Source organism: Akebia trifoliata, chromosome 15 (genome assembly GCF_017979445.1).
Source record: "Akebia trifoliata isolate Shusen 1 chromosome 15, ASM1797944v1, whole genome shotgun sequence".
Taxonomy (NCBI): Eukaryota; Viridiplantae; Streptophyta; class Magnoliopsida; order Ranunculales; family Lardizabalaceae; genus Akebia; species Akebia trifoliata.
The window spans coordinates 651,276-671,394 of NC_141389.1; the positions used below are offsets into that span (position 1 = coordinate 651,276).

General features: G+C 35.1%; 2 protein-coding genes across 3 annotated transcripts; one reads left to right on the forward strand and one right to left on the reverse strand.

Moving 5' to 3' along the window:
- Positions 1-514: 514 nt before the first annotated feature.
- On the reverse strand, positions 515-5,978 carry LOC147383752 (uncharacterized). The gene is made up of 3 exons (XM_086426406.1): positions 5,702-5,978; positions 3,590-4,102; positions 515-1,031 (listed from the first exon to the last, which is right to left on the reverse strand). Exons 1-3 carry the CDS (start codon positions 5,942-5,944, stop codon positions 936-938), a joined length of 852 nt encoding a protein of 283 aa, XP_086282532.1. The 5' UTR covers positions 5,945-5,978; the 3' UTR covers positions 515-935.
- A 4,446-nt stretch (positions 5,979-10,424) lies between these two features.
- ZIGA4 (ARF GAP-like zinc finger-containing protein ZIGA4) lies at positions 10,425-19,143 on the forward strand. 2 transcript variants are annotated; one of them, XM_086425682.1, is made up of 12 exons: positions 10,426-10,752; positions 10,884-10,945; positions 11,852-11,939; positions 12,025-12,086; positions 12,341-12,437; positions 13,094-13,537; positions 14,937-15,548; positions 16,067-16,210; positions 16,324-16,410; positions 17,637-17,766; positions 17,862-17,907; positions 18,824-19,143. In XM_086425682.1, the coding sequence occupies exons 1-12, from the start codon at positions 10,657-10,659 to the stop codon at positions 18,876-18,878; spliced, it is 1,923 nt and encodes a 640-aa protein (XP_086281808.1). In that variant the 5' UTR covers positions 10,426-10,656; the 3' UTR covers positions 18,879-19,143. The 2 variants fall into 2 exon arrangements, with proteins under 2 accessions (XP_086281809.1, XP_086281808.1); XM_086425683.1 differs by lacking the exons at positions 17,637-17,766; positions 17,862-17,907; positions 18,824-19,143 and adding an exon at positions 17,121-17,323 and having other exon boundaries at positions 10,425-10,752.
- The last annotated feature ends 976 nt before the right edge of the window (positions 19,144-20,119 follow it).

Consider the following 20,119-nt stretch of genomic DNA (forward strand, 5'->3'; position numbering starts at 1 on the left):
GGGAAGTGTTGGGAGGCGGAGGCTATAAAGAGAGCCAAACGTTGTGTCAAATATTTTTTAAAATAGGGGTTAGAAATTTCGAAATGAGTTGATTTTTGGTGAGGATGATCTTTATGGTGAAGAAATCACCTTCATAAAAAATCAGCTCATGCCAAAACTTCTAAGCCTAATTTACAAGTTAAAGAATTGTGGACCGTCCAATTTTTGTAAATCACTTTTGATGGTGTTAGAAGTTTTAGAATGGGTCATTCTAAAATTTCTAACCCATATATTTCAAAAAATGTTTGGCTCTCTTTAGAGCCGTCGAACGCCACCCATTCCCTTTATATTTACAAAAATTACTCTCAGCTAGCTATATCCAAAGCCATGGCTTCTTCTTCTTCTTTTTATTATCGTTGGCCCCAAAAATAAACATCGGAGTAAAGGAGAAGTGTTGTTAGGTTCGCAGTCAGTGTAAAAAACTTCGCCACTTCGTAAGTTTCATTCAGCTTTAGATAGAATTAAAAAGAACTAGTTGAGCCGACCAAATTTTTTAGGGATAAGGGTTTAGAATTACAGATTATGAGTTAAAATCGAACTATATACGAGAAAAATTACACAACAAATCAAGGTGATGACAAAAAACCCATGTCCTCATCACTAACCTTAGAAACACTATTTCCTTTACAACAACAACAACAAAAATGTCTGATTTGAGACACCAAGAAGAATTAAGCAGACTCTCCTGTTGTATTGCACTCTTCATCGGCCTTGTTTCAGTCAAGCCTAGAAACAAGATTGTAAAACTTGCATTTTAAAAGTTATATATCTCAGCTTCCTTTAAAGAAGAAGAATGTACACACACTTACAAGTATACAAGTTCAATAATAGAGTAAACTCATTGAATTGGTTTGATTGAATGATCAAAATAAGTGTCTGAGTTAATTAAAGAGGAATCAGCTCTTCATTAAACCCGAATAAACTCGATTGAGTACTCTAAAAAACTCATCAAGTATTTGTCTGAGTTTCAAGTCGACTCGGTGTTGTTGCTCCTGCACATGGTGATGGTCAAATAAGACATGATTTCTATACTGATAAATAACAATCAAAATAGGAAACCATAAATCAGAAATAAATAGAACACAAATTAAACGTAATTTACGTGGTTTGGCAAGATTGCATATGTCCAAGGACACAAGGCACATTATAACAGTACTAATCTTCGTTTAAGTACTAATTACTGGGGTTGGTAACATGAAACCCACTTCGCCATTTAAGTACTAATCAATCTACCATTTTGTGGTGTTCTACTAATTTCGGTTGCTCAGTCGGTTTGAAAATTTTGAAAGAAAAAAAAAAAAAAAAAGAGCACAGAAACCATAAAAACTTACTGGCAAATTATTAACAATAGACAAGGATTTTTCTAACCCCAGATGACATTTGAGGTACTCCATTAAACAAATGGTTGAGATAAGAGAAAAAACACATTTCCTAGAGATCGATCCCTTTTTCCTGGAGATTAATACAAATTTTGTTGGGATAATTTTTTCTTGGGAATCCCTAAGAGTATCCTAGCATCTCAGTCGTTCGTTTGATAGATAGCATCAAATAAACAATCATTTGATGGAGAGCCTCTAACAACTAAAAAAGCCTTACAACAATCAACATTTATCAAACGAAAAGTGGTTTGTCACAAAATCTGTATAGAAACTGTGTAGTATGTAATATTACTTGATCTCTAAGAAATCTGCATTTTTCCTCAAATCCTAACTGTCATGTTGATGGAGAGGGCAGAGACAAACATTTTCCTTCATGAAATCTAAAATGGCATGATGTTGTCGAGGAAAATTCAACCATGGATATTCTATATTTCACTTTTTGTTTTTTTAATTTATTTATATTATCGCCATTTTAATTTGTATGATAATCTCTCCCAATTTATCATCATCAAAATCTATTCACAAAAAAATTGGGGAGAGGGGATTGAATGAATCTTGTTCCTCCTATATGCTCACACTACCTAAATCCACGCCCTTTGTGGTCTTTCTGTTTCTCTTTTACAACCTTCAACTTTCATTTTCCTTCAAATTGGGATTATTATCGGTCTTCGTTGTCCATCATCAAACCATCTCAATCAGTTTTCTTTTAGTTTATCACCTATTGGGGCTACTCTTACGTTCGCAAGTGAATTCATTTCTAATTTTGTCTTTCTTAGTTCTTACAATCATCAATGTCAACATTGTCATCTTTGCTACATTGAGTCTATGAGTGCCCAATATTCAATTCCATACAAGTCGTAAGTCTTACCATTGTCTTATAATATTTCCCTTTTTAATTGGATTGGGAAATGTCAATCACATTGCACTATAGTAGCACACAACCACTTTTACCATCCAATTATATTTCTATGGGCAACAACCTCCTCAATCTATCCATCCATATGGATAATAGAACAATGATAACAAAATGCCTGTTTCGTATTTTTTCTGACAATTCTTTCATAGTGTGAATCATAAGTTTGATACTCTAATAGTTAGTGCTTTGTACAATTGTGTGTCTCATTTGTTCTTATATATTTCATTTTTTGAATCTTCAAAATCTATCATACAAATTTACAATTTTTTCGAAGCTAAACCTCTTATTCTACAATTTGTCACTTTTGTGGAAGTTTGTCTTGAATATTTCAGAACTAAAATAAACAAAATAAGCATGATTAGTATATATTTCTTATGCTCTTAGGAATTAGCTAAGATCATATTTACATTTCCAAAAACCAATATTTTGAATCATGTGTTATGTACACCAACAATATTTCATGGTGTTTAGTTGTGGAATAAGAAGCCTTCGTATCTTAGTGCATGTATTTCATTTATTTGAAGCTATTAGAGAGGGTTCCACTTTTGGGGAATATGTGTTTAAGAAATATCAAGAATATTTCTAGTGTCGGGAAAAAACAAGTGACGAGATTTTGGAATGTTATATTTATGTGTCTTTATCTCAACCGTTGGATTAGGTTTTAATTCAATGGTTGGGATAAGTTCCTTTTGTAGGAACCCTATAAATATAATGCTATGGGATATTTTTTTATAAGGATTAGGATTTCTTTTTCTAGGTTTTCAGAGAGAAAGGGAGGGGTGAACAAGAGTTCCATGGCTTGTGTTTGGGATTAAAACCTTATGTGTTTTTTCTTGTATTGTTCTCCTTTGCTTGCTTAGTAAAGAAGATTGGATTTGACTGTGGACGTTCAGCAAAGTTGTCGAACCACGTAAATCTTTGTGTTCTTTGATTTGTTTCTTGATTTTCTTTGCTATTTTCTTCGTAATCGTGTTGAACAGGTATCTCCAAATTCGCAACAGGTAGTTTATCAGGCATCATATAAAGGAGTAGTACCTAGTAAGTGAAGGAGAGCTAGTTTTTCTAATATAAGTATTCATGTAAGGATGTTGTGATAGGTGCTCCCATCCAAGGTTTAAGATCTCATCTCAAGGCAATGTTTCGGTCAGGAGAAAAACCAAGGCCTTCATGACCGAAACATTTCAAGACAACCCTCTTATCCAGTTATCCTATCTTGATTTCTACATAACATTCTCAAGAAAACAGAAAAACTAACCATTGGTTTGAAGGGGTTCTCCACTGTCTCCAGTGGAACAATACGCAATGATCCCAAAACCTCAACAAACTGTTTATATATACTCTGATAGCTATTGTTGATCTTCTCCTCTCCCCCGGTCTCCACCTTGTTTTGGTCTTTAGTTCTCTCAAAATTATCCAACACAAGCAGCAAACTTTCTATAAGTTCTCCCTGCACGTTTGTCACAAGTGAAAGCCGTTCTCTGTCTGTTGTCCTCCGAAAATTCTCAAAATATGCAGTGATCCCAATAACACGATGCCTCTCCGTTGAAAGTTCTTCAGATAAAGTTGCAACTTTTTTAGCGAGAGAATTTTTCTCTTCTTCAATGGATTGGAGAAAAGCTTCTACTTCAGCAACCTTAGACTCATCATTACTTGTTAAAGCTTCTTTATATGATTGCACCGATCCCATAATGGCTGAAACGGGTTTTTCATCAGCATTGACAATGTGACCATCACTTGAATCTTCGACAAGAACATCATCTGAAATTTCCTGTTAAATGGGTCTATTAGTAAAGAAAGATATATTTTTTTTAAATGCGCTCTATTTTCTTCTTGGTTTTTATGTGCTATAAGATGGTACATGTACACTTGAAGGCATAGTACTTGAAAGTAACTCTTTGCTTCAATGTTAACCCCTTCTAATCCATCATTGAAAGCCCTGAAACCCTCTAACCCATTAAAGTCCATTGCATTAGTCCTTAAAAATTATTGGACCTGAATTGCAAATTTAAAAAAAAAAAAAATGCTATTCAAATATTAACCCTCAACGTTGAATTATTAATTTTTTGAGGATTTCTTAGGTAGATGAGAGTAGGTTTGTAATAGAGAGGGGAGGCATTGATCTATTAATCTTCTCTCCTTCTTTTGTCATGTTGTAGGTCCTGTTTGTGTTGATAAATTTGGGGGTCCAACTCAAAAAATCCAATTGGCAATAAGTGGAGAGGCCCAGGAGCTTATAAGGAAACAGACAAGGCAATGAGTGTCCAATGTGGGACTAAACTCAACATGCCCCCGCATGTGTGGGTCAGACTGGGCTAAAACATGTGGAGATATGAACTGGGTGATGTGGAGGAGAGAAAGACCCACTCTGATACCTTGGTAAATTTGGGTGGTCCAACTCAAAACCAATTGGCAATGAGTGGAGAGGCCCAGGAGCTTATAAGTAGAGAGACAAGGTAATGAGTGTCCGATGTGGGACTAAAATCAACACGTGTATGGTCATCTCAAGTTCTCAACTATGCCTTCTTTCAATAAAGTTCATAATGGTTTTTTGGGGGAAAAAAACGTACCAAGAGCAGATATAAATGCGTCACAAGTACATTAGACCAGTGGCATTGGAATGTATGAGACCGATACGAACATTGACCCCAATACATTGAATGTTTTGGATGATTTAGTATCATTTTTTTATTTTATCGAAACATTGTATCAAGACGAGATTTTAAACCTTGGTTATAATAAATCCCACATTAACACAACAATTGCACTAAGTAAACATAGAAATTCAATGGAACTTTGCTATAGAAATGAAAACTAAGGGAAAAAAATCCCAGATAAAAAAAAAACTAAGTTTTTTGGCACAAGAATTAAAATCCAAGTAGGTTCTGAACATAATAACAAAAACCCAAAATATCTAAACACAGTAGCCATTGAAATTCAATGTGAAGTGACGAAAAACCAGCTTAAAATCTTTTTTTTTTTTTTTTTTGTTGCAAAAAAACAGAGATTCAAACATGCCCTTACCATAATAATAATTAAAAAAAGAAAAGAAAAAAAAACTCACATTAGTAAAAATAAATAAACAGTAGCTTTGAAAAATAAGTCCCAAGTGACAAAAACAGCAACCCACTTTAAAAAAAAATGTCTTGTTTGGGAGCAAAATTGCATCAAACAATGCCCTTAATCATAATTACAAAAAAAACCCAATTTAATAAAACAATTAAAAATAGCAACCCTTATAAAAAATAAAAATAAAAATCCAATATAGCTTCAGTTGAGCAAAAGCTAGTTAACTGCACAAGCTACAATCCTTTTACAAAGAAACATTAACAAGGTGACATAAGACATCAAAAGGCAAGAAAAATAATACCTGGGTTGGAGTTTCTTCAACTTCAGTGGTCTCTGTAGCCTCTCCAGAGGCAGAAAATGTGGTAAAGTTTGGGAGCAAAATTGATTTATCCTTGAAGAGATGTGAGAGGTTTAATTGAGAATGTTTTATGTGTTTTAGTTTGAAAGATAAACATAACAAACGTGTTGGGGTCTCCATGAATGTGGGGTTTAAGCTTGATGTTTGAGGTTGAAGATAGGCTGGAGTTCTTGGGATTGTGGCCATTGGAGAGAGAGAGACAGACAGAAACAGAGACAATGAGAGGGATTATCTATTAAAGGATTAAATCGTGGGATCCGTTGACTCGTGAAAAAACGAAATCCAACGGTCAAGATTTATCTTAAGGATATGTAAGATAGATATAGGCTGGAGCTAGGGTCGCAACTTGGTTCGAACCGGTAGCTGTGGGGTGGTAATAGCTTAGTAGCCACATTAGCAGCGCTTGGGATGATTTCAGGCGCAGCGTATTCCCTTTGGCTCTATAATCGTGGGGTTTCTGGAAATTTAAAATCCGATTTCCTCCATAAATTCTCCGATCCAAATGGCAGAGAGCCGAACAACCTGACGCGCGTAGGAGGGGCCTTGCTACTGGCGCGCTACTTTCAGCCTCCGCTTGCTGGGGGGGCCGGAGTTTGCTACTAGCGCACTACGGCTTTTCAGCCTACTCCTTTCTAGTGTAGTCAGGGCCTACTCATTTATATGTAGTACCGTCACCGTCTCGCGCAGGAGCGCTCACTAGTATGGGTTCCGTTCCGTCAGGCTCCGTCAGTTATTATCGCAGTTCAGATAAGATTCGGACCGCCACTTCTCTGAAAGCAGCCAGGCCTAAGCTCGAGTCATTCCTCTTCTAGCTGGGTATCTATGTCTCCCGGTATCAGCCGCAGCAGAAGCATCGGGTTAAGCAAATGAAGAACTGATCAATTTGATTCGATTCTCGGATCATGCTTGTATAGAACTGAACCCTTATGTATTATTATGAATTATTTTAGGAGTGAGGACATAGATTAATGACTTTTGTTTTACAAATAAATTAATGACTTTTATGCATACATTAATGATATATTATTGTATGAAATTTTATATTTTTTTATTTTTTCATTGAAAATATGGTATTTCCAATTTATAGAATATTGGCAACCCATAGAACCAAATCAAACAGATCTAACTTGGTTTGGGTTGGTTTGGTTTTATTGGTATTTTGATTCTTATTTAGCCGAATTGACCTATGTTGGTTCGGTTTCAATTTAACATCAAACCGAATCAAGTTACATCCCAAGCTGAAATTATCACTCTGTTTGGATAGAGCTTCTTGATGTTTGCGCTCTTGCGAGGAGAGCTTGGGCTCATGTTCTTGTGTGGAGAGGTTGTATCCACACAGGGCCTATGTTATTTGATTCGTGCAGTTCGAATTTGGATTCACGATTCGTGATTTGCCTTTCTAAAACGAATCTAGTTCGCAGGGTACACATAGAAATGGGGGCATTTGAAGATTGAAGTGATGAGTAAAGGTGAAAAACATATTGAAGGTGACTAATTTTGGGAAGAAAATGTAAAAAAATTAATTAGAAGATGAAAATGAGGACTTTCGACGACTTTTCATTGGTTTGTTAATAAAGACCAAGGTCAAAAGGGGTATGCAAATGGTTTGAAAACTTAGGGAGATACCTAAAATATTAATAAAACATGAGAAATTCAGACTTTTAAATTAGAAGGATTGTGATCCATTGACTCAAAAAACAATACAAAATCCAACTATTAAGATTTACAAAATATCCTCGAGATACATCGTTTATTGAAGTTATTGAATGTATCCTGATGGTGAGGATCTCATTTTTTTTCATGAATCAAAAGATCATGATCCATCTATGAGATGGGATTAGAAAAATAGAAATTGGGAGGAATTTTTTTTTCTTATTTTCATTGACTCCAAGTATTGATCTAGTACTACGTTTAAATGCATAAATTAGATTCATAGAAACATACTTTACGTAAAAATTACATTGAAATATTAAGTAAAAGAGTTGTGATAACCTGACATGGTCTGTACTTGGTTGACATGGCAAGTGCACATAATCATAGATTTTTTCCTCGGGATATACAAAGAAAAAGATCAACGGTTTTGTGCACTTAAAACATCAACTGTGTACAGACCACGTCGTCAATTTATCATTAGTCTTAAGTAAAATTCTCTCTGCTTAATAGGTTCAATTCTTGCTATTTGATTCATTCGTTCGTTTTCTTGTGGTTCTCACTCAAGAACAAACCCATTTCATATAAATGTCTCCCTAGATAATATTTAGATCGTTTATGTTAATCTCATAAAAGATTACTTAGGTCAAGAGATTATATCATCAATTTAAAAACATACAGTATCTTTAATAATGACCTAACATAAATTATCTTTAATATTGATTAAAATGGGGGAATCATCTCTAAAATTTACCAAAATAGAATGTAGGCCACTATGTTCCCTATTTTTAAAGAACTTATTATGAGTATTGAATTGTAAACTAGTTTAGTTTGTAGTATTCACAACACAATATGAACAAATCTATTATGCTATGTTCATTTATCTCTTCTCCTTAAAGCTATCTTTGGATTGAGAGAAGTGGAGAAAAGAGAATCTCTATGAGAGAAGAGAAGGAAGCTCAATTTCTCTCTACCATATTTGGATTGACCGGAGAGAACTTGGGACAATTTTGAAATTTTAAAATATCTTAAAAGTGATATAGGGGCAGAGTTGGAATTATAAAATATTTTAAAAGAGTTTTTTTCTATTTCTCTTATCTTCTCTCTAATTCTTTTCTCTTCCCTCTACCACTTAACAATTCAAACAAGAGAAATGGAGAGAAACTCACTTCTTTTCTCTTCTCTCCATTTATCTCAATCCAAATACAACATAAAGAAAATTTATCATTTTTTTTTATGTCATTTATCATTGTAACATCTTTCTAGATATTTGTTAATTATGATTATTTTTCATTTTAATAATTGCATTGTTATTTCTCTTTTCAGTGACGTTGTTTTTTGAGTTGTAGGCCCAACTAGTACGGACAAGGAAATTGGTCTCTTAGAGTATCATATCTCACCCAAATCCTCTGATACATGCTAGGCTTGTCAATGGACTGGGTTTGGATCGCTCGAGGTTGATTTGGTATTGATCCAATAAGGATTGGATCGATTCGAAATTGATTTGATAAGTGGTGGATTAGACCCTCATCAGATCATTTTTTATTTTATTTTATATAGGAACTCAATATCAAGATCCAGATATGATCCATTATCTATGGGATCAGGTATAGATAATGCCAAACTTGATTTTACATTCAAAATTTCAATAGACTTCATACATTTCAACAAACATATAATATGATTTATATACTTCCTAACATATTATCGGACCAGGGACATGATTGATCCATATCCAATCCAATAAGATATCAAATGGAAACCTTATCGGATCAGATCCTTATCAAAATCCAAACTATCGATCCAGATCTGAAGTTATTTGATCGAAATGGATCAAGTTTTGGGTCTGATCTGATCCACTAACAACCCTAATACATGCAATACCCAAAAACCACACATACTAGACAAGTCGAGATAAATCCTTATGCATGACCCAACGAGGGCCTTAAACTCAAGACCTCTCTCTTTTTGTTTGTCATGTGTGAGTTGATCTTCTAGATTAACACCTCATTTAAATTTCAACATTCAACTTTCTTCATACATACAATGTTTTTAAGGAAAATCCTAAGACGGTATATGTACAAATACAACTCAAATATATTTATATTTTAATTAAAATATTTTACATTAACTTTGAAGAAATATTTTCCACAAGAGTCGTGATAATCTGACTTCCCCATACTCTCCTAACATGGCATGCCCATAGAACCATAGAGTTTTGTAGACTAATGATTTCCTGACTCGAAAGTTTTCACTCAATTGATGTAGGAAGTGCACATAACCGTAGATCTTTTCCCTGTGTATCTCGAAGAAAAATATCTCTGATTCTGTACCCTTGCCATGTCGACCAAATGAAATTTTTTTTGTCAAAAAATCATGTTTTTTTTTTTTCTTTTTTTTTACTTTAGATACACAATTGCACATCCCCATAAATATATGCATTTGTGTATCTCGAGGAAATCTATGATTTTACGCACATGCCACGTCAGGAGAAGGGAGTCCGAGAATCATTATTCTTTCCACAATCAGTGAAAATCTTTACCGGTCAAAGCGACCAAAATTTTTGACTATTACGACTTTGAAAAGAAGCCATTGGACTGAAACTTGCCACACCATAGCAGAGGACGGATGATATGGGAAGTCGTTATCACATGATCTTATCTGTTATTATGAAGAAATCACCGTCTATAGCCGGTGAGATACATCAAATCATCGGTAACACTTAGTCAAAGTCGCACTGTAAGTTACCGAAAGACGACAAGAAGCCACGTGTATTCCCTTTTGTGTTTCTCTACTATAGTAAGTAAAACCAACTCCTCTAACGATATACTGCCACGTATGTATTCAATATTAAGATCTAATTAAACAGCTTATTAGTAGGACACGTGGTATTTAGTTCTCTTAAGGTGTTGGGTTTCAAAACCCGACACCCGGGAGCATATGAGCTGGATTTTTTTTTATTTTAATTTTTAATATTTAATATTTAATATTTTTAAAGAGAGATTTATTTAATTTAAAAAAATGTGTCAAGAAATCAAAATCTAGCTGTCTCATGTGTGAGAGTTTCGAATCGAGACTCGATTTCTTCCCCCCTAAATCCCTCGACGAAGCTTGAAACTTTTGTCTCTCGATCTCTACTTGGAAAGATCAGACCTTTCGAGGTGACAATCGTTTGAAATTTAACGGTTTTAGGGTTCAAGTCTCGAACTTTTTTTCTATCTCTTGTTCTTCGTTTTCGTTAGGAGAAGATGAGTAGTAAAAGAGAAGAAGAGCGAAATGAGAAGATCATTCGAGGTCTCATGAAGCTTCCTCCGAATCGAAGATGCATCAACTGCAATAGTTTGGTAAATTTTTCGGTTTTACTTGTCGAATTTTTTAGAGAAATTTTGCAGAAAGTTTTGATTTTTTTTTTTCTAGGGTTTTGAAATTTCTGTGATGGAAACCTAAAAAAGTTTTTTTTTTTTTTGAGGTGCAGGGTCCTCAGTATGTTTGCACAAATTTCTTGACCTTTGTTTGTACTACTTGCAGCGGAATACAGTGAGTAATTTTAATTAATTTATTTTTTTACACTATTTGAAAGATATTTTATGTCGATATTTGATTCCTGAAGAGTAATTTGATTTTGTTAACTTGTGAGGCTAAGATTACTTACCCTATTGAGTGTTTATTAGACTTTACAGTTTCAAATTCAAACTACAAATGTTTGAACAATTTAAATTGTGATCGTCATATAGATATCGACAAAGATGATAAATTTTCTGCATTGTATCATTTCATACACCTCAGAAAACGATACAAAATATGGTAAATTATGATATATAGTTGATGCTTTGAGAACCCTATTTAATTTTTCAATGTGATTTTAGGTTGTCGTGTCTTGCACCTTATTGAGATAGTTACCATTTACATTTTTTTTTCTCTTATAGTTTTAAGTGTGAATTTGGTATTATAAATTTATAATAGCTCATTGCTATAGGAGAAGATATGTTTTATTGGATTTTGTTTAATTTTTAGTACCTTATTTTTATTTAACTAAGGTTTTGGGAGACCGAGATTGGGGGAGGGGGGCAGAAAATAGATAATAAAATTGAGCTTTTTATGCAAATGCTACCTGCCCCCACCGTTGTATGCATGTAAGGTGCACACATCTAACATGATGCATTAAAAGAGTAGTGTACGGTGTGAAGTATCCCGTTTTGAAAGCCTCTGTGGATGAGCTGCATGTCTCATGTGCTTTATGATTTTTTAGTGAGTTGCAGAGTGGTTTGAGAAAGTCCCACCTTGGGGCAAGCCTCGAGGTGTAAGCATCAAATGCATTGAAACAATTGGTCTGAATCCTCAAACCAATTATAACTCTTGTGTATATTTTATCCTTCATGGTTTCTTGAAAATTGAAAGTTCTTGTTTTTTTTATAAATGTATTCTTGTTCTTTTTGTGCCTAGTCGTGAGTTCACTCACCGGGTGAAATCTGTATCGATGGCAAAATTCACTTCTCAAGAAGTTGAAGCTCTTCAAAAAGGTGGTAATCAGGTAATAATGGTGGTTGAAATTTCTTTCCCTTTGGTGGAAGAGGAGTTGCTCATTCTCGTGTTTATGAGACATTTACATTTTTTAGCGTGCAAGGGAAATGTTTTTGAAAGATTGGGATCAACAACGCCTGAGATTGCCTGAAAGCAGGTGAGGATACATTGCTTGTTAACCAAGTATTTTTGTCTTTTGTTTTTTTGGATAGGTAAATGCTTGGTTAGTACAGGAATATTGTTAATTGTTAATAGTTAGCATAAAAAATATGAGTTCAAGGGGTTTGAACCTAGAACTTGGGAACAACCTCCACAAGTCTTACCACTTAGCTAAGTGACACTTCTTAAGTATTTCTGTCTTGCAAAACACATGAATCTTTTTTACGATGTTTTTTTTTTTTTTTTCTGCAGCAATGTTGACCGAGTCCGTGAGTTTATAAAGAATGTCTATGTGGATAGGAAATATGCTGGTGGAAAGGCCTCTGACAAGCCTCCAAGAGACATGCAGGCAATCCATTTTTTGAATTAATATATACTTGGATTAGGGACAACAATTGAAGAATATTTTGTTTTGCATCATACAATCTTTTTGAATTTAGGGTAAATTACACTTTGACCCCCTGTGGTTTGGCATAGTTCCATGTTGCTCCTAACATTTTGATAATTGCACTTACCTCCTCTTTCACAGCCAATGTTAATGTTCTGATGTTATTTTACTATTTTACCCTCTCATTTTGTCTTTTTTTTTTTAAATAACAAAAAAACAGTTAGATTTTTAAAACTATAAAAATGTCCCCGTCTAAGCATTCACACTCTTTATGTGTGAACCCATTTTTTCACGTGGATATTTTTGTTTATAAAAAAGAATAACATTTTGAAAAGGGTAAAATAGTCTTTATAAAATGTAAAAAATCATTTTAAAACTATTTTGTCGACAACAAGTAGACGGAAGGGGGGTATATCAGCCCATTAGAAAATTATAGGGGAGGTAAGTGCAATTGTCAAAATGTTAGGGGGTCGACATAGAATTATGCCAAACCACAAGGGGTGAAAGTGTAATTTATCCTTGAATTTAATCATGTTTTCCATTTCACATTATTTTTCCCTTTTGTTCTTAAGCAAAAGCAAAAGTGTAAATAACATAAAGTGTTTGTATTTTGACAGAGTCTTAGAAACCATGAAGATGACACCAGACGTGCAAGTTCATATCACTCCTATTCTCAGAGTCCGCCATATGAATATCAATATGAAGATCGAAAATATGGTAAACAAGGTGGTGTGCTTAGTAGAAAGCCCGGTTCAGATAAAGGCTTCTATGAAAGGAAGATCTCTAGCTTTGTTTACAGCCCAGGCCGCTTAGGAGAGAAAATGTATGAAGATAGGTTTGCCAATGAGGGCTCTGGTTCCAGAGTTTCAGACTACTCTACGTCTAGCGCAGGTGATCCATTCAGATCTGATACCCAGTCACCTAATTTTCAGGACAAACTTAGCAGTCCTCCCATTAATCCTGTAAGGAATATCTTAGTTGAGGATGCTCGACGCCAAACAACGAGTTCATATTCAGAGACGACTTCCAAGAGAGATGCAAATGGGATTTCAAACACACAGGTCAAGTTGGTGTTGCCATTATGTAGATATATTGTAGAGTGAATCTAGGAATAACTGTTGGATGGACCCACAGATATTCTTCTAATGGCATGCTGATACGAGCAGAACATGTTTGGAGAGACGGGCTTTCAAATTTATGGGTCCCACCTATAGGGCTGGCAATGGGTCGGATGCAGCATATATATATGGGTAGCGTTCAATGGCCAACTTTTTGGCAAAACATTTTTCAAAACATGAGTTAGAAGTTTTGGAATGGGCTGATTTTTGGTGAGGATGATCTCTACGGTGAGGAGATCATCCTCACCAAAAATCAGCCCATTCCAAAACTTCTAACCCATGTTTCCAAGTTGAAAAATCGTGGACCGTCCATTTTTTGTAAACTGTTTTGATGGGGTTAGAAGTTTTGGAATGGGCTGATTTTTGGTGATGATGATCTCCTCACCATAAAGATCATCCTCACCAAAAATCAGCCCATTCCAAAACTTCTAACTCATGTTTTGAAAAATGTTTGCCATTGAACGTGACCCTATATATATAACTTAAAATTAAGTCGGATACGGATATGGTAATCCAAATATCCGCTTGAAATTTGGGTGGGATACAAATATCCTTTAAAATTTTGGATTGATAGTCGGATATGGATATCCTTTGCAAAAGTGGGTAAAAAATTGTTATGGATAATTGGATATATATATCCTCATCCAACTCTATATCCAATTATCCATAACAATTTTTTACCCACTTTTGCAAAGGATATCCATATCCGACTATCAATCCAAAATTTTTAAAGGATATTTGTATCCCACCCAAATTTCAAGCGGATATTTGGATTACCATATCCGTATCCGACTTAATTTTAAGTTATACATATATCTTATTGTGAATTTACCATATTAAACATGGATAAATGGATATTCGGATAGGATAGGAAGAATACCTTAAAAAAATTTGGATAAAATAATTATTGATAAATTTACCCAAAGTCTTAATCGGATAAAAAAATTGTAGCCATACCCGAGTAACTTGGGTCAGATGAGTCAGGGTAAGCAGATATTATCCGACCCATTTCCAGCCCTACCCACCTAGGATGTCTCCTAAATTGAAAGATGACTTGATGGTACAACTATGGAGTTCTCAATTCGCTATTTTGACTTTCCTTTGGAGTTTGCCATGATTATTGTGCCAGTCCAAAAGAAAGTGATCTCACGCTCCTACGAAAATTTGATTGGATTTACTCTTTATTTGTTATCTCCTAGGTGGGAGCCATAGTATGGTGGGCCCCACCTCCTTGCATGTGCAGCATGTCTAGTAAGCTGTTATTTTGGTACTTTTCTCTGGTTTGATCTCATGTTCACTACATCTATTTTACTCACTAATGCTTAATTACTTCTTTCTTCAGAGACCAGCGTCTTTAAGCAGCTTTGGATCTTTTGATAGCAATTCTCTGTCTCTGAAATCAGTAAATTCAGGTAGTTTGGCTGACATTGTCTCAGAACATGAACAATCTGTTGGGACCCAACTGGACAAAATGTCTTCCGTTCCTTCGTTCTCACAATCGTCTGTTTCTGCTAATGCTGTGGCCCTGGACCTTTTCAGTTTACCAGTTGTACAACAACAACCAACAAATTCCTCTGCTCCATCTATAGATTTATTCAAACCACCCGAAACTTCCTATGTTCCTCCTATAGATTTGTTTGCTGACATTACTGATCAACACCCGGCTACAACCACTTTGGAACAAAAACCGCTGGCAGTTTCTTTCCCAGAAAATGAAGGATGGGCGACATTTGACTTACCTCAACATGGGGCCTCTGCTCCTGAAACGAAAAACCCACATCCCGCTAGTATTGCTTCTGCTGATGTGGCACCTTTCAAAAATTTCAATGTAGTTTCTTCCATAAATGCAAGTGTGCCGCAGCCATTGATCAATTCCACAGCTCAGGGGCCTTTTCCATCGGTGGATAGTCAGTGGCATGGAGTTCAAGCTTTTACTGGTCCAACTAGTACTGGGGTAAGCAATCTTACAATGCTATTTAGAGAATTTGAGCATCCATCCTGGGTTTCTGAGAAAGATACATGATGGGTCATTTGGTGTGCGAGTTGACTTTATTATTATCATTATTCACCTCTATCAATTATTTGTGTAATACCAATTTTTTAGGGCTGCTATTGACAACCCAACTTTTACTTATTACACCCCAATTAAAAATCAAGAAAATAAGTAAAAGTTGGGGTGCCAATAGTAGTGCTCTCGTTTTTTATTTTTCTAGATTTCTATTTATTTGGGTTTAGTATTTTATATGAGCATAATCATAATTGTAAACTAACCACTGAAATTGTTTGAACAAGTGTTATAGTGCAGAGATTATAATTTGAGCCAAACCTTTGAAATGTTTGAATCTTTAATTAGGGTGTGAAATAGTTTAAGAAATTGGGGTGTAACTCTCTCTCTCTCTCTCCCCTTTTCTATTGCAAGCTGGCATGCTATACATGCGAGGATTCTGATTAAATGCTCACTTTTATGAACAGCCATGGAATGCTTTCGAAGATTCTCCAGGAAGCCTTCCTGAAGCTTCTTTTGAGAATCTGCCACCACATAAGAGTGAACCACAAGTTGTACCATATAACCCTCCTTCAACTTCTGATCAGCATTTGAGCTCTAAAGTTTCAGAGGTTTGTACTTTTCCGTGTTTCCTATTATGTTTCTACTTGTCTCTTGCCTTAGGCCCATACATCTGATTGTAATCATACAAGCAGTTCTCATTTCTTTTTTTCCCCTGTTTAAGGGAGAAATGCCATCACATGCTACTGATTGGAAATCTACAAATCCATTTGATCTTCCATATGATTCTGATTTGGAGCCTAGCAGTATGGTATGTTGCAACCACCGATCTCCTTTTTGATATTTTGAAATAAGATCAAGTGTTTCTAACCTGGAATAATCTAGAAAAGGATATTAAAGAAATTGAAGGCTTTTAGCCCAACTGAGAGAGTCTATATAAATCAGTTCTGCACATAAGACCTGAGTAAGGTACAAAACAAATGCTAATTTTTCCACGATATATCTTGACAACTTGAATACCTTATCTAGAGTTATAATTTTAGAGTCGTGCTGGACTGACCCAAGATTGGGCCTCATATCGCACATCTTGACGTGAAAGTGGATATGAACCATAGATGCTTTTTCACTTGTATCTCGAGGAAAGCATCTATGGTTCCCATCCATTTTCTCGTCAGGGTGGGCAATGTGAGGTCCAATCTTGAGGTCACTTCAGCATCATTCATAATTTTATGCCTGGAACCTCCAAATGGGTGTGTGACTTTGACTCCCAAACCTTGGTTTGGGTGGTGTTGATCGAATCCTCCTTTAACACCCCCCCCCCCCCCCCTAAATATATATATATATATATCAGGAGTGCAGTTTAAGTAGATTCATGTGCAAGATACACAAAATAGGAAGTCTACTAATATCAATTAATGCCTAGCTTAAAGTGGGTTCTATTTATTTTAAAATTTTAACACTAAATCTTGATAGATAAAGTGTATACCATGATGACAACCCCTCTCATGAAACTTAATGCAGATCTCTGGGTAGATGATATCTTCATTAATTTCCCCTTGAGAAAATCACTGTTATAGGCCCAGTTGAGTGAGGTTAAAATACTGCCATTTTAATGCCAACTGCTGAATATGGTAACAACGATGTTATAAGCTCTTAACAACTATTATTCTCATGTGCAATGGGTTACATTGAAGTGGCATTATATTAATACAAGTAACTTACCTCGAGCTTTATGAAGATACGGACTTGAATGTCGGAACAGGAGTACAAGACTCATGTTGTCTACCTAAATGGTTGGGAGAAGAAATTTTTAATGATGATGACATTTGTGGTTACATCATCAATGTCACATACACGCATTAATGATTTCACGGTACTAGCAGATCCATTTTTATGCTAGTGCATTTCAAATCATGGTTTCAAAATTTCTTTTAAAAAATGTCTCTTTTTTGCAAGGAATCAAGAGAAGATAGCTGGTTAATTTTGTGTGGTTTAGGTTTTCTGCAACATAATCTCCGCATACACTTCATTTTGCAGTTCTTCGATATGAGCTCTTTGCAAGCAGCGCTGCCAGATCCCCAATTGCCACCTGCTTTCATGGGTGGCCTTACTCAACCATGGTTTCCTCAGAATACAGTCCCACCCTATATTCCAGCCACCCCGCAAGGTCAGTTTCCTCGAACCAATCTTACTGGTAGAAGTTCACTTTCTATTTATTTATTTTCCTTCAATCCTAACCGTGTTTGGTATAAAAATCATTAGGAAGCTTTCCGTACATGCCAGGGGAAGCACCAACCTCTCAATTGCCGTAAGTTGCTCTCCTACTCAACATTCCTTTTATGGTTATTTGTGGTCATAATCATTATTTTGGTCTAATGGCAGTCATACATGTGCTTATGTAGTGGGTGGGTCTCTTCATTTATGTTTTATGTCAGAAGTTACCGAATTTAATGATGAAATGTGCTAAACTGACATCCTACGACACTGTGCTGACGTGGTTGTTTGTACAAAACAATTGATGTTTTTCCTTGAGATATGAATGAAATCATCTTTGATTCTGTGCACACCGTCATGTTGACTGCAGTGTCCTAGGATGTCAGTTTAGAACGGCTCTTTAATGATTAGACCTGTCTAATTACACATTTTTTTTTATGGTAATCATACACTGAGTTTTTCCGGGTTTTATTTATTTATTTATTTTTTTAAGTCTACGAGTTTGTCTATACTTTCTCCCGCTTGTGGAGGCCGCACCGTGCTGAGTTTTTCTTTTAATGGGTTGTTCCATACACCGAGTTCTTCTTGTATTTATTTTCTTCGTGCCCTCATTATATGCTATCGTCTGTCATCTTCATGGCCTTCAGCCTACTTTTTGGAGGGCTTTAACCCGTAATAGGTTAAGACCTAGAATTGATTATCCCTTACAAAACTTATATTATGACCATCTTATCACCAAAAAACAGCTAATTTCGTAATTGTTATGAAAAGTTCTCTTGAAGTTACGGCCCTACTTGAAAACCCAAAATTTTCAATTTGAGTAAACTTTTCACTAGCGTGAGAGTACCATAATTAGATTGAATTCTTTGCGAGGGAGATTTACACACTATGAACAAATCATTAAATGGTGGATTGTCTAATATGATTTTGTTCTATAATAACCAGTTATTCAATTTCGTCTCAGTTCTTGTGCTAGTCCTATTAATTTAAAAGCATTGTTAAATTGACAGGAATGTCCCTCCACAAGGCCCAGTTGCATCTCTCGGTGGGAACCCTTTTGCGTAAAACTCACGCTCACGTTAGTCTCAGTTGGTGGTGGAAGCTTCAATGTGGTTAATTATCTCCCTTTGTATTCTCTGTTCTCTGAAATTTAGGGTTACGAGCTTTCATTACCGTCTGTATTCTTTGTGCAATAAAACAATTGTAGTAAAAATCTTTTACGTTCCGCGTGGCTCATAAATTATTAGGCAGGATTAGCGATACATTATTATCCTCCTTTAGCTTCTTTTGGTTATTTAAACAGAGAATGAAATCATCGTTTGTTTCTTCATTCGTATGCTGTATGATATGTGTGGGGTCTCAATTCAATGCATTAGCAGCTTCAGTGCTTGAAATAATTTAAGAGCAAATTTAATGTTAGTAGATGAGCTGATGAGAATGAAATTGAATGTAGGGTTGTGGATTCTATTATGGTAATTTACCAATTTTTTTGTTTTAGCAGACCCCAAATGTTTTGATGATGAGTTTACCAATTGATGAAATTTAATTTTAGGAAAAATTACTTAAAGGATCCTGGTGGAGGAGTTGTTTCAAATTAGTCTATAAGTCTTAAGGTCCTGCTTAATAGTCCATTTAGTAAAATTTTTATTTCTAATCAATCCTTAGATCCTATTTTTTGTGATTGAATGTCCTACTTATTTGAATTCATCGTTTTCATCCAAAAGATTGTATTTTTTGGCATTTGAATCGAGTTTCGGAGAGACTAGGATTTAAGAAGGAAGAAGCCATTTTCAAACGTTTTGTAGACGTATACAAAAAAATTAGAATTTTTTCACTTTTTTTGCTTCGTTTTTGGATGAAAATCGATCAAGAATGGGTTTTTTGGTTTGAAATTATCTGAACAAGTCATTATCTCAAGTTTTTAGTTGATCTTTTCATGTATTTTAATTAGATAAACTCGAAAATTGAGAATGAGTTGGTTTTATTAGTGTCGAGTTCACCACTTTTTATTGTCGAGTTCAACAATAAATAAAAGGTTGTGAATTTGACAGTAAAAGTTGACTTGACAATGAATAAAAAGTGGTGAACTCGTTGATAAAAAGTGGGGAGTTCGACAATAAAAGTTTTGAACTCAACAATAAATAAAAAGCTGTAAGTTTGCCAACAGTGAGGGATCATTAAAAAATAAAATAAAAAATTACTAAATGAACTATCAAGCTATCACTCAAAACTTGGGGATTATTTAAAAATAAATGCCCTCTTTAAATAGTTTTCTTATTTTGTCTTTTAATTAAAAAGACAGGCAT